General features: G+C 39.0%; 1 protein-coding gene across 4 annotated transcripts in view; it reads right to left on the bottom strand.

Moving 5' to 3' along the window:
* The window catches only part of HMCN1 (hemicentin 1), a 343,610-nt gene that overhangs the window by 161,310 nt on the left and 166,712 nt on the right, over nt 1-15,588 (bottom strand). For all 4 annotated transcript variants that reach the window (XR_014793395.1, XM_084866565.1, XM_084866564.1 and 1 more), the window contains 5 exons: nt 13,509-13,667; nt 7,153-7,347; nt 3,883-3,978; nt 2,365-2,492; nt 925-1,069 (listed from right to left, as the gene is read on the bottom strand). Coding sequence is in view for 3 of the 4 variants with exons in the window: in XM_084866565.1 (XP_084722691.1) it covers nt 925-1,069; nt 2,365-2,492; nt 3,883-3,978; nt 7,153-7,347; nt 13,509-13,667 (723 nt within the window). In the remaining variant the exon portion in view is untranslated. The remainder of the gene's footprint in view (nt 1-924; nt 1,070-2,364; nt 2,493-3,882; nt 3,979-7,152; nt 7,348-13,508; nt 13,668-15,588) is intronic.

The raw sequence follows: 15,588 nt of genomic DNA, 5'->3' as shown, positions 1-15,588 counted from the left end.
ATTGATTTTTCACTGAGAGGAAGAGAGAGGGATAGAGAGTTAGAAACATCGATGAGAGATAATCATCGATCAGCTGCCTCTTGCACACCCCCTACTGGGGATGCGCCCGCAACCAAGGTACATGCCCTTGACCGGAATTGAACCCAGGACCTTCAGTCCGCAGGCCGACGCTCTATCCACTGAGCCAAACCGGTCCCGGCGATATTTTCATCTGTGTACACAGAACTCTTTTGTAAGGCCACACTTTACAAAAAAGCAATGTTGCAAAGTCTTTAAAGAGAATAGACAAAAAAAAAAAAAAAAAAAGTTGGGACAGTATCTTACACTATGAAGCTGTCACTTATTTATCGAGATGTAAAAAGTTGGTAACTGTTAGTCATGAATGGAAAAAGCTAGCTTCTGGATTTGCTTACTTGTGACTGTTATTTAAAATGCAAAAATAAAAGATTGTTTGGAGCACATGCAGTGACCTTTAGAGAAGCCGAGGTCATTGCTAGCTCACACACAAAGGGGTCATTAGGAAGGACATGCTTGTTTCACAATCCAAAAAGAAAAGGCAATTTAGACAGTATGATAAATTCAGCTTGCCTGAAACTAAAATGTATTTTTAAACGTAACTCTTTGAGAACTGAGTTCACTTTTATCAATTAATAAGCCTCTTTCAAAAGCCGTTGGCCAGATGCAGCTAGACGAATCTCAATACCTCAATGTCTTTCTGTGTATATAGGGAAGGGTCATGTGGAAACAGCCTGAACCATGTAAATATTATTCAAGAAATAAAGCTGCTTTTTTTTTTTAAATTAACAATGACAATCAGGAAAGAGTTCTCCTTGTTTTAACTGGAGGAACAGAATTCTTTGATTGAACTCTATGAACCCAGCTTTGACCGTGGTTTGGAAAGAATGACGAGGGCGTGTCTCTTACCATGCACATCCACAGTGGTCGTTTTGTTAATGGTTCCAGCAACGTTACTGGCCACACAAGTATATTCACCTCCATCCTGAAGGCGAACTCTTTCAATATGGAGACTCCCATCACTGCGTACGGTGATGTAAGGATTTTGGACCAACTTAAAGAGAAAAAAAAATACATTTTTAATGAAAAAAGGCAATGTTGCCTAAGCCAAAATAGAATCTGCTCTTTTTCAACTGGGTCATTAGATGTTTTGTAAAATAGCAAAATATTTTAACATCCTTAAGTGAAAAATACTGAGCAAAAGTGTTACCAAGGGTAGTGTCAATTGTATGTCATGCTGATATACCACCAAACACGATACGAATTAACATCCATGAGAGCTGTGCACACACTGGAAAAAGGAGGGAAAAGACAGAGATGCTGCTTGTTTGCTGTTTCTGTAATTTTTATTATTACTCAGGACCCACATTTCCTTTGTATTTTCACTTTTGGATTAATTTGTTCCTTTGCAAGAAGTCCTTATGATCACTTGCAAGCCATTCGATATTTTTATTTTGGCCAATAGCCACTTATTCAATGGGCACTTGCTCTCAACATCCACCCTTTTCAGTGGCAGCTGCAAATATTAAAGGGCAATGTATGAGACGGGAAGATTGTCACAGAGGCCGGCAATGTTTTCTGCTGCCAAAACAGTCACCTCCTTACTCCTTAGCATTTATGCATTCTGCTTCATCACAGGGGACCTTAGTGCTCAAACAGTATCATCCTATGTAATAAGGGTATTTCTTATGCGGTATACGCATTTTCTCAGGTTTTATGCAAATATAAATCACTTCTTATTGGTACTTCAAGAAGAGAGTGAGTCTAACTGCTCTGGAAAATGGAAGAAAATTGCTATGGATTAGGTGGAAGTGTATTGCCATAGATAGCATGTTACAGAAGAAATCACAGAAATGAGAAAATCTTTCCCATCCTTTCACAATTAAAAGGCATACCCTAAAAAACATTGACACAAAATAGATTCCCGCCTTATAATAGTTCACAATAAAATATATGTTTAAAGTTAATAATAAATATTAATATATAAAATGGAAGAATATTCATGTGAATATTAGTATTTCATTGTCTTACAAAGAAGTATATAAAATATTTAATAAATATTTTATTAATAAAGTCATACCTGTTTAAGTTTTCACAAATTCTGAAAAATAATGTATTTTATTAAATTTAATGCAAAATTATAAAAATTACACTATTGACTATTTCTCCATCTTATTAATTCCACAGTCATATGAATTGCATGAACATGTTAAAACTGAAGAAAGGTTTTGATGCACTTACAAAATATATTTTTTGCATATTTATCAAATTGAAATTTCAATGGTTGGACTACACTGCCTCTTACTCAGGAAAATTAGAAGGTGAGTGCGTGTGTTTAAATGTTCTTACCATGGCTGAATTCTTAGTCCACCGGCGTTCTGGAATGGGATTCCCAGCCAACAGTGCACAAGGCAAAGTAAGCTGCTGTCCTTCGATTACACTGGTCACTGAAGGGCTGATTCCAATGAGTGGAGCAACTGAGTCAGAGAGAGCACAGGCGCTAAGAACTCTCTTTTACCCAAAGGAAGGCAAACTCTTTTATAGGCCAATATGCCTACTCATTAGGTATCTTAAAAATAACTTTTCAGGAAAAATTTAAACAGGTAAATGGGTATGAACTAGAAAATAGAGACACAGGGCCCTTCTAAGCTGAGGGAACAGCAAGAGGACAGGTATTATTACAAAGAAAGTAAAAAAGAATATGTCTATGGCATGGATGGCCAGAAATGTCAACCTGAGAAATTGGCAAAGTTTTCAACAGACAAATGGAGAGTGGCTGAAAGCATTTATAAATAGAAAAGAGGAATCACCAGAACCACTTTCAGGAAATACTAATAATCTGTTTCTATTTTGTTTATTTGTTTATTATGTCCATTAGATTCCACAAAGAAGAGAAATCACATGGTATGTGTCTTTCTCTGTCTGACATGTTTCACTTAGCATAATATTCTCCAGGTCAATCCATGCTGTTGCGAAAGATAAGATTTCCTTCTGAAAACCATGAAGAGGACTTATTGGAGAAGGGAAAACTTATTGGAAAAGGGATGAGATTGGTGAGGGGGCTGTCATTTGCTAGAGCAAATAAAAGAAGGGGGACTCCCTGAGATGACATGGTTAGGAAGTATTGTCAAGGTGTCCTTTTCTAGAAATCAATGAGTAAATCTGACATAAGTCAAGGCAAAATCCATAAGAGATTCTACTTGGACATGTACACTTAAGTACATGTAGATGAGTAAAGGGAGATTCACAAAGAAAAATATATGAAAGTGTATGGATGAGGAGCATGCACTGACAGATTGAAAAATCACACTAACCACTACAATAAAAACAATGTGGAACTTGTGCATAAATAGTGTCCCAAGGAATAAAGGCAGGCATACAAATTCAGCATGTGACCAAATGAGTATTTTAATCAGTGGGAAGAGAATATGCAATAAAAGAAATTGAAACACATGTCTTACTACTTAGAAATCTACTATATTATATTCTTATTTTATATCATACACAAAAATAACTCCATGTGAGCTAAAATAATAAATCTGCAAAAGGTAAATGAAAATAACTCCCCTACTATGTGTGTGCATGTGTATGTGTATTTGTATTTAGACTTAAATCAATTTATCGAAATTGACCTTCATTCCTTCACATGAAAGATGGGGAGCTTTGGAGCAAATGATCCCTAAGATTCTTTTCAGTTCTAACACCTTATGAAATATGAAATACAATGGGGGAGGGAAGGTTAACCTAGTAATCAGATATTCACCCGTTTCTCTAAAATATAAAAGTGGTACAGGGAAGAGATGATATAGCAAATGAAGTCTGATGATTCTTGAAGAGTGTGGTGTCTAAACAGTTAATGGATCTTACCGAGTCCCGTCACTGTTACTGTTGTCTGGGACTGGATCTTTCCAAACTGGTTTTCAGCTTCACAGATGTAGGTTCCTTTATCACTTGCCCATAAGTCTAAAAATAAGAGATCATTTATTCATTCAACACCATCCCTGGAGCCTCAATTATGTGCTAGGCACAGTGCTGAGTGCTGGGGGTGGATAAGATGCTACTGCCTTCCGGTCGTTCCCATTCTAGGGGAGGAGACATACACAGCAGCCAACATTCATACAACAGCATGATACGTGCTGTAATATGAGTTCCAAATGAGCTGTGGGAGCAGAGAGGGGAGTGACTGATGATGGCCAGGGGGGCCAGTGAAGGAAGGCCTAACAGAGCTGTACCTTAAACAGCAGGTAGAGTAGAGGGAGGGCAGTCCAAACCCAATGGGCTGCAAAGGCAAGAACACCACTTAAAAAATGAAGGTCTATTCAAAGAATGGAAAGCTGCACCACCTCCCTGGGGGCATTCTGGAGGTTGTAGGAGAGATTTCCTTAGTCGGCCCAATGAATGAAGGAGTCGGTTGGCTTTAGTGGTCAAACACTAGGGAGCTAAGGCATGGAGCGGATTCACAAAAGGAATAACTATCCCAAGTCCAGCAAGACTTCTGAAAGTCCAAGAGGAAACTCATGGATTTGAAGACTTTGTTTATAATTATAGTCTAAGCCTACAATCTAATTCTGTGTAAGCAAGAGGAAAAAGGTACTTTAGCAAGAATTATCCACCACCATGACTGGTTTGGCTTAGTGGATAGAGCGTCAGCCTGTGGACTGAAGGGTCCCGGGTTTGATTCCGGTCAAGGGATTTTGTACCTTGGTTGTGGGCACATCCCCAAAAGGGAGTGTGCAGGAGGCAGCTGATCAATGTTTCTAACTCTCTATCCTTCTCCCTTCCTCTCTGTTAAAAAAAATCAACAAAATATATATTTTTTTTAAAGAATTATTCACCATTTGAGGAAATCACTTCACCAGTTTAGAGTTGCTGAGTCATCAATCCCATACTCCTGTATCAGTCTACATTTAAGCTGTCACATTCATGGCAATGTACATAAATGTGTATGCATATTGTATACATATTACCAGCATATTCACATAGTAATTGAAATGCCTATCATTGTAATACAATTGCTTTCCTTTATTTTCTTTTGTGCTGCATTTTGGATATTAAAATTATCTTTTAATGTAGGAGAGATAAAATATATGGCATTTTTCAGGATAATAAAAGAGATATTACAAAATATTTTTAATTAGAAGGGTTTTAGGGGACTAGGGTGAGGACCCCTGGGTTATAGGTTGTGTGGATAGTCAGGAGACTGAACCTGAAGAGGTAGCTGGTGCCTTATAAAGAGTGTGGTTTTGTCCTGTGAACAATTATGTGGAGGCAAGAAAAGATTTAAAATAGGGGAATGACTGTCATCTTGACAAGGATCACGACAAAATAAGCTCAGCTTCATCTGTTGATAAGGTTTTGACAATGTACCTTTCCGTTATTAATAGCCCCACCACTCAAGTAAAGAGCAGTGATACCAATCCTACTCCTCTGTGAACTGAAAGCATACTGACTGCCGAAGAGTATTGGGGAAACTCAGGCAGTGCCCATCCTCAACCACAGCAAACCTTCATTTGCAAAGGACAACATAGCCAATAGCTGATTGATAAAGCATACATTGCTTCTAGGTAAGGTATTTTTTTATATTATCAACTCTTGGACTAATTTGTACAGAAATGCCACATACTACTGAGAACTAAGTTTCTAATCACTAGTTTCCTGCCCGATATTTAATTTGGACAGCTGGGAACTCCTTGGTCAATACATTGCCCTTTTTGATTCTCCTTGTCCTTTCATTTCCTCTAATTGAGTTGTTTGTGGGTCTAATTTGTTTCCCTCTGGCCTGCTTCTCATCCCATCATCACCCTACCTGGATAACTACGTGAGCCTCATCCCTCTCTCTCATCTCTCCTCCTATCCTGTACAGGAGTTTTTCTGAAGCAGTATTTTCTTGCCTATGAAGATCGGGGTGGGGCAGGGGGAGGAGCCTCTCTTTTCAATCTCAATAAAGGCATTTTTTTCACCTGCACATTTCATCACGCACAATGTGACCCAACCCAGTGAGCATCTCTCGGTAGGCACTTCTGTGGCCATCTTCTCAGATGGTGGATTGTAAAATGCCCAGGTTAGGGGCCCCATATTTGATGTCTGTTTTCACCACAGAGCCTGGTACAGAGCAGAACACTTAAACACTTGTAATTAGACAGTTGTACTTGTATTTGAAAGTTTAAGTGGCTAATGCACATTTCATATTGGTACTAAACCTGGAAATCAACTATTGGAGGCTTGATACAAAATACTTGAAACGTGCAATAATTTTTTTAAAAAACCACTTGATCTTCTAAATGTTACTCCTTTGGAGCCACTATCCAAATCATCTATTTTAGAAAGTACAGTGTTTGTAAACAGCAGAATGCTTAATAGTTCACAGATAGGTCTTTTAAAGTATTTGACATTTTATTCTAATCTTTTGCTCCAGATAGATGTAGCTTTTAACCAAGAAGTTTCTATAGCCAAAACCAGTTTGGCTCAGTGGATGGAGCATTGGTCTGCGGACTGAAGGGTCCCAGGTTCGATTCCGGTCAAGGGCATGTACCTTGGTTGCGGGCACATCCCCAGTGGGAGGTGTGTAGGAGGCAGCTGATCGATGATTCTCTCTCATCGATGATTCTAACTCTCTATCCCTCTCTCTTCTTCTCTGTAAAAAATCAATAAAATATATTTTTAAAAATATTAGTTAGATAATTAAAAAAAAAGAAAGAAAGAAGTTTCCATACGGTATAGGATCCCTATGCATGTGGTTATGTGTTTTTTGTTTTTTGTTTGCCAAAATAATTAACATTCACTAACTGCCAGTAATAGTTTAACTTTCTCTACAATAGTTGCTGCAGGAGTCAATAAAATGTGATCGCTTATCCACCCAGAAACCCAGGAGGCTCTATTTGCAATAGGGAACAAGTTATGTGGAAGTCATATTGCTTCTTGAGCCTTTCTGGTATGACATACATTTAAATAATATCATTCATTTATGACAATTCCTAAATATAAGAGTCCAATACTAGTTTAAAGTAAAATGCAACCAAGACCATTGGGTTGGCAAGGTTAATTCATTATTTTAAACTTAGCAACACCTATGCATAAAACATGAATGTACAGTCTCTATGTACATACTTGAATAAAAATATATTTCCTTTAACCTACTTGAAATAAAGAGAGCTCCTGTTCTTAGTTGGCTGATGGAACTCACTGAAAAGGGTCTTGAGAAGATCGGCATGTTGTCTAATCTTCGCCACTTAATCTTTGGTGCTGGATAGCCCTGGACATAGCAAGGTAAAGTCACATTTGAACCAATTTCCATAGACACGTCAGCCGGTTCTTGTATGAAAACTGGAGGCGCTAGAAGATATTTAGAACAACAGCAACAGCAAAGGTCATTGGGATAGTACACAGGCACATCACATATAAATTTAATTATTAAACTGTCAACACAGTGAATGTGAATCAAACCTGATCATGTAGGACCTCTAAGAGGTACCTCTCCTTTATAATGTCAAGGTTAAATATTCATTAGACATTACAACAACTTTTACTTACAGAGCCAGGGATGGGTATTAAGTGATTTCCATTAATTATCTCATTTAATCTTCACACTATAGGAGCTGGGTACTCTTAGTACTCTTATTTATAGAAGAAGAAACTGAGACCAAGACAGTTAATTTGCTAAGTGCCAGATGGAGTTGAACACTGGAGCTAGGATTGAAAACCAGGTTGATCCGACTTCAGAGTCACAATTCTTTGTCATGTTATCAGCCTCTCCTTTTCTATGGGTTCTTAAAACCCAAGCATGTGTTGATCCATGAACCAGAAGGCAAGGCCCACAGTTACTAGTAAGCTGTTTAGCAGGCTAATTAAAATTAAAAAGGTACAGAGATCACCTCTTTCCTTCCCAAAGGGAAGTCTGGGCCTGGGATGTACATTTGTCTTCAAGCAGCACTAATTCTTCACTGGCCTGGGATAAAGAACCTTCTCTAACTTTGCAGCCTCATCTCCCATTAGGTTCCCTCACAAATCCTATTCTCTGGACAATAGGACTCTTCACTCTTCTCCTAACAAGGACTGATCTTTCTCATAGGGGCACTGGTGTTACTACCATCCCTTTCAAATGCAATATCTGCCCTTTGTCTTGGCTCTTGGAATATTGATAGTTCTAAAATCCAGTTCAAAAGGCCCTTCCTCGGTGCCATCTCTTACCATCCAAATGAATGCAATTCTTCATAGAACTTAAAAAAATAAAATTAAGTTAAATACCACAGTTGGGTAATGTGTTTTTAAAAATTAGCAGCAGTGTATCTGTTTAAATTTTTTTAAATATGGTTTTTTAAATTGACTTAAGAAAGGAAGGGAGAGGGAGAGATAGAAACATCAATGATGAGAGAATCATTGCTCTGCTGCTTCCTGCACGCCCCTTACTAGGGACCAATTCCACAACCCAAGCATGTGTTGATTCATGAACCAGAAGGTAAGGCCTGACCAGGAATGGGACCTTGACTTTCTGGTTCATGGGTCAACACTCAACCACTGAGCCACACTGACCAGGCTAGATTTTTCTTAATCCTTCTACATGGGAATTTGGATTATAAAAATAATAGGCAAAATAAAAATGTCCTTGAAATAGTTTCTAAATTAACTCATTGTTTGCTTATTCTGGATATATAAGGCCTAATTACTTTTCTCTGGAACAATAGCAGTCCCTTATTCTAGAGGTAGTTGCTTTTCTGAAAAAACAGAGATTAAAAATAAAAGTCTCAGGATCTGTTAGGCTCAGAGTGGGCGAAGCTGACTGTGGAGATGGGATGGAAAACAAATTCCAGAAGAACAAAAAGACAGGCAAAAGCCTGGGATCAACCAAGTACTTGGGAGGAAATCAAACTAGCCTGACACAAGAGAACAGAGCCATCGGTGGAATGGAGACAGATTAGAATTTTCAGAACTAAGAACGCCAAAACAAACTGGAATAGAAACGCGTAAGTGGAGCTCAAGCTGTGCCCATAAAACTCAATTAAGACAGGAGGAGTCAACTGGGGAGAAGCAGCTCGGGGAAACAGTCAGGTACAAGACAAGCACCAGGTCAGGGAATGAGGTCCCGGTAGCAGAAAACAAGGCAAATGAGAGAACCAGGTGCTAACCAGGTAAGCAGCCAAGACAGCATCAGTGACAGGGGAAGCTCACAAATTAAGCAGACTCCTACCTCAGGCCAAGAAGCCGCCTAAATACTTCCTACTCCTGAGTGGGGCCAATTCGGACTCCAAGTGAATAACGTTGGGCGGATGGGAAAGAGATTAAGAAACGGGGGAAAGGGAGCAGAAGTGATGGTGCTACGGATACTTTATTTGCTCCCAGGAGGCTGGGCTGCTTTGAGAAGTTACAGCCCACTCGGTGGTTTCAAGTGGCAGTTCCACTGCTTCTTAGTCTGTAAACTTGGAAAACGACTTTCCTCTCCCCCCAACCCCAGTCTAAATTTCTCCATAAGCAAAGGGGAAGAGTAGCATTTCTCACCCCCATGCTGTTAAAAGACAGAATGCTTATTAATCATTTAGCAAGTAGTTACACCCGAATAGTAGTTACCATTCGGCATACATATTGTAGAGTTGATTTATGAAGTCATAGTTGTGGAGTTTAATGTATCCATTGTTAATGAAATACGGTAGCAACCAACCTGGAAGCTGAGGTAACTATCCTGTGTTTAATCAGGTGCAGGAGCCAGACTAGAAGGGTTAAAATTCAAACAGCAGTTTTTACCAAAGTATGGTTGCTACCGTATTTCATTTGATTTCAATTTTGGCTATGGCACAGATAGTCTGGTTGATGACGTTGAATCCTTTGTGATCCCCGCAATATTTGTGTATAGGTACCTTGACAATTGCTCAGGGTTCCTGCACGTAGAGCTTTGTCACTTACGGAGAAATACATCTGTGTGCACACCTTATTGTGAAAATATAAAAATTACAAACACATTGCCCATCTTGCTCTGAAGCTTATTCCATAAAGTGATTCTAGTTCCTTTAGCGATAATTAATCTCCGCTATGGCAACTCTTGCATTGTATTAGCCAAACAGAGATTTTTCTTGCCTAACATGGCTGAACACACTGCTTCGTTTCGACCAAACCACAAAACATGAAACCACAGTCTACGATGCAAACCCTGTGTGGTGTGGAATGCTGAAATAAAATCGCTGCCAGGCCAGCTTTGTGTTTGATGTGGCCAATCTTCTTTACTTTCAAACGACTTCACAATCCACTACCTCTTTTTCAAACGGATGAAAAGCACTGGTAACTTTCCCCGTTGACCTGAAATGTCCACAACTTAAAGCCATTTAATGAGAAATACAAAAAAAAAAAGAGACTCACTACAAGAAGCTAGAACTACAGAATAATATTAAAGTCTTTTTAGAATAATATAAAATAAAAGAAAATTTGATGTCGTATAATTGATGTGCAGTAATAGGCCCACAAAGACAATCTGAAAACACAATGACATGATATGGATAAAAGCATGTTCTTCTTCTTGAGTCATAATCTCTTGGAACTCAAATGAATAGTTTTATACACTAATAATATTATTACTCAATTTGTCTCAAGATTTTAAAAAAATTAGTGAAAACAATGACTTTCATATTAAAAGCCTAATGTTTAATCTTAAACACTGTGTTACTATTATATGTGCATTTCTTTATTATTTGTCAAAGAATCCAAATGACCACTCAGGTTGTGAAGTTAATATTCACCTATTGCTACATGTCCCATTAAGCAGCTTCAAAGAACAGCAGTAACCACTGATATGCTAAATGCACATGGGTAATGATGTCTCATTTCATCTTTATAACCAACCCATCAGGCAGGTACTATTACATGCCAGACAGAAACCCAGTTTCCAGAGTCCATTCTCTTGGCCTCTATCTAACATTCTGGAGGAAATTTGTTGTTGCTTTTGTTGTTTGTTTGCTTTTAACTCTAATAGTGATAACCTCAACCACCACCATGACTGTAATTTGCACAGATCTTGGCAGGAACATCCTGTATCTCCTAGGGTACGGAAAATAGTTTTATGTGGATCATCAAACTTTGTAAGCTACAATGATCAGGACTTCAGTGGTGAATGAGGAAATAGTTCAGGCATGACAGAAACATGAGGGGCTGACTTTAATATTACTTGACAACTGTTAACAATAATCAGCGTTACAGTAAGTAAATAACTGAGTTCATGTTAGTGGCTTCATCAGAACAGTTGATGAAATACATAGTTGAGAAAGCCACTGACTTAGAAAGGGGCATCTTGAATATGAGTGAAGATAAAAATAAAAATAAAAATTCAGTTTAAGGAATAAAGGATACATACAAAACATTCCTCTAGGATGTTTTCTAATCCAACGAAAGTTCCTCCAGCAGACAGCCCTAATCCCTATATGGCTTATTGCCCCTCAGAAGAGAGAACCTGGGAAGTCCAGAAGCTAAAAAGATTATCAAGAAGGAAGGAAGGAAGCAAAGTAACATGTGTTAGATATTTAATTTTCTATCTTGGAGGAGGATGCATGTGTCCTTCCTTTTTTACTGGGAACAATTACTGAGGCTCTTTCCCTCTCCCCCTAGAGCTAGATAACTCTAAAAGAATGATGCCCTCCCGAAGAAGGGAGAAACAGAACTAGAACAAATAGAGCATTGAAATGTACTTTGTAGATTTCTTGAAAACAGGAATTCTGTACCTAGTGACCTTCCTCATTTGGACCTTACATTTTTATTTTGTATTGATTTTTAGAGAGAGAGGGGCACATCAATCCTGCATGCCCCCTACTGGGGATTGAGCTGGCAACCTGGGCATGTGCCCTGATCCTGAAGGGAATAGAACCAGCGACCTTTGGGAAAAAAAACACACAAAAAAACACAGAACAACAGCATAACCAACTGAGACACACCGGCCAGGGCTGGACTTGACATTTCTAAAAGCATTACTTGTATTTTACACTCTGTCGGTGGATTCAATACCCTCCACCCAGAGATTCTGATCTTATTTCCAAGGCACGTCTCTAAATAACTATAGAGTTTCGTCATGGCTCTAACACATCTGGCTATGCCCTAGGCCAGTGGTCGGCAAACTCATTAGTCAACAGAGCCAAATATCAACAGTACAACGATTGAAATTTCTTTTGAGAGCTGAAAACCAACTTCTGCTCACGGGCAACGAAGTTTCCATCGCATTGCACATGCGTGCCCACATGTGGTATTTTGTGGAAGAGCTACACTCAAGGGGCCAAAGAGCCACATGTGGCTCTTGAACCGCAATTCGCCAACCACTGCCCTAGGCAGATCCTACATGGCCTGTGGCCATTTCCAATTCTGTGGATTCTGGTCGCAGGTCAAAATCACTAAGAAGACAGTGTTCACCAGACAGCCTAGGGACAAGGAGACCGTGAAAGATCCCAAGAGGAAAAAATTCAGTTTATATGAAACAAAATATTAAGCTTAGAGGGCCATGATTTTCACTTAGCTAAAATGCTTTATGTTATTTTATTCTAAAAATGCATTTTCTTTATAGTTCCTAACTTTTGCAAAAACAAACAACAAAAAAACAGCTTTGGCATGAAAATCCTGATACATAAATGCACGTACAACTTAATGAATGTCATATTTTATAAGTTTAAGTGAGGCAAACGTTTGAAGTATCTGTTAAAATGAAGCTGCCACATTCTTTTGCATACAAAGCAAGCTCTGTTTTCTTTCAAGTGTTACCACAGTGTGTAGAATTCCGCCCCACCCTCCACCCCCAAGAAACGTGGATGGAGAGGCAAAGGAGGGAGAATGAACTTCTTGAGAAAGCTGACCATATTTGTCATGCATATGCTGTATCCTTCACATTGTGATTGACATTTATTTGCAGTTAGCACTTTACTTTATACACTAAGGAGTCATTGCTAGTGAATTTTTTAAAAAGGTAAAAGCACCATCTGCTACCTTTGCTGTCATCAGCATCTCCAAATTATGTCGAGGGCCAAAGTCTAATTTATGGCCTCCAGATGTTATTACTTAGGAATCTGGTGTCAGAATGAATGATTCTGGATTGGAAAATATTTGGCAGTAGTTGATGTACCAAGGAAGTCTATAGTCTCTGAAGTCAGCCAACCTGGGTTCAATCATTCAGGCTCTTACTGATAGATATGTCTGTGTGCACACATTATCTCTGTGACCCTCGTCAAGTTGCTTAGCCGACTAATGCCTCCATTTCCTTCATTATATCATGAAGATAATTATAGTATCTTCCTCTTAAAATTGTTACGAGTGTTTATGGGGATAAGCTATCTCGGTTCTCAGCACAGTGCGTGGCCCCCAGAAAGCACTTGGTAAATGCTAATTACCATTATTATTTTAATCATCTTAAGTGCTAACTCTAACATTGCCTTTCTGCAAAGTATTTCTAGCCAATTGTTTCCAAGTTAGGAGCACAGGGGGAAAAAATAGCAGATCCATTTCAAAACAAGTTTGTTTATCCGAGCAGGGATGCTTACAGCCAACATCCAGAGTTATCTTGCCAGTTGCTCTTCCAGCTTCGTTGACAGCTACACATGTGTAATCACCAGCATCGAGATCCTGAGTTTCAGGAATCTTCAAGAGTCCCAAGAGAGGATCAATAAGGAGAAAAGTTGAGGGCCTCAGCTCAAGATCCCCTAAGTCAAAACAAAGGGAGAACATTAAACACTAACCTATTTACATAGCTTGCTATTCGTTTGATTTCAAAACTTCTAAAGAAAACCGAATGTAAAGTTTTTAAATACAAGTGTCTGGCACAATGTAGACACTTAAACCATGTTTTTGCAATGAAAGAATGACGTGTTTCTTGGCACTGGGCTGATTAGTCTGTATAATTCTATGAGCTAACCTATGGCCAAAAATCTGGTCCTGCATGAATTATGTATAAGTGTACCTAAATAAGAACAAATTCTTTGAAGCTACATGGGGGGACTTGGAAAGGAGCCAGCTGTCACCATGGGTATTAGCTAAGAAGGGTATGAGGAATGGGAAGATGAAGGTTGAAAAGAGATTTCTACCATCTATTTGGCAGGATGAATTTCAGTTACCTATGAAATTCCAGTTAGCCCTAGGTGTTCTTAGTTTGGTGAATGGCCAGGTTTTGGTTTGATAAATGCTATCAGTTAGATTTTGGGTAAGCTGCCTGAGAGGATTCTGAGAGGGTCAAGAGGAGCTTGTTGGTAGAAGAATGCCTGAGAAACTCTGACAGCAGCCAAAGAGAGGTATTGTCATATCAATTCCCCAGGATCCCTCTGCTAAATCTGCATTATTCAGCAAAGTTCTTTTAAGTTGGAGTTATGGGGTTTTTGGAAGAAGCAGATAGAGGATACATGTATGGGGGATGGTACTACATATTGGGTTTATAGTGTGAGTCTAGGGTGACTCAAGAAAGCTTCATTAGCCAAAACTGGTTTGGCTCAGTGGATAGAGCATCAGCCTGAGGACTGAAAGGTCCCAGGTTCGATTCTGGTCAAGGGCATGTATCTTGGTTGTAGGCACATCCCCAGTAGGGGGTGTGCAGGAGGCAGCTGATTGATGTTTCTCTCTCATCGATGTTTCTAACTCTCTATCTCTCTATCTCTCTCCCTTCCTCTCTGTAAAATATCAATATATATATATATATATATAAAAGAATGCTTCATTATGTCTGAGTTACCTGTATGTGCTGTGTCTGTGCAACACCTCAAGTCCCCTGAGAACCCTTCCTGTTTGAAGGCAGGTAATCCCTTAATAAAATTACAACTTAGCTTAACCCCTCCTTATGCTTCCCCTCCTCCAGGCTGTCTCCTCTCTCAAGAAAGTAATTAACCAGAATGACCAGTATCATTAAAAATTGCCCAGTACTGGATATTGAATGCCAGCTTAGTGTTTATATATTTAATTTGTTTTTGTAAAGGGTCATATCAAACTCTTTGTGGAAACTTCCCGGGGATTTTAAGGCCATTGCTCTTAGGGTTTTATAGCATGCCCAGCTGTCTGAAAAGATATTCTCCCACATGTCACACAGTAGCCTAGCCATGAGCCCTGGGCCTGAGGCCCATGAAAGTAACTCCCTTAGCCTCCAATGGGCAAAGAAAACCCCCAAATAGTCATTCTCTGGGACGTTATAAAAAACTCCCATCGACAGATTCAGGGCAACAAACAGACAATTCTCGTTTTTGTTTTTATAATTTTGGGAGGAGAAGAGGTCAAAGAAGCCATAAATTTAAAAACACAAAAAGAATTACATTAGCAACTGCCAAGGCCAAAAATGAAGTATTTTCAGCATTCCAATATTTAAAACCCCAATCATCCCTTTAAGCCTGCTACTACATACCAGGCGAGAAAGAGAAGCAACTAAAGGCTTGTCCATGTGCCTTTGGGAAATTTTCATAAATAAAAGCAGATGATGTTGACATAAACTTTCTTCCCACTAAGGGAGGATGCAATGTGACCTAGCTGTTCGACAGGAATTAAAATATTTGGACTAAAATGCATTTAGATTTTTGGAATTTACTTCTCCCTTATTTCTTCTGTCTATGTCAGAGAACATTACAGGATGAAATAAAGACCTTTTTG

This window comes from Pipistrellus hanaki (assembly GCF_964339955.1).
Source record: "Pipistrellus hanaki genome assembly, chromosome: 18".
NCBI lineage: Eukaryota > Metazoa > Chordata > Mammalia > Chiroptera > Vespertilionidae > Pipistrellus > Pipistrellus hanaki.
The sequence above is the reverse complement of the archived record's forward strand: the minus strand, read 5'-3'. Positions and strand labels throughout refer to the sequence as shown.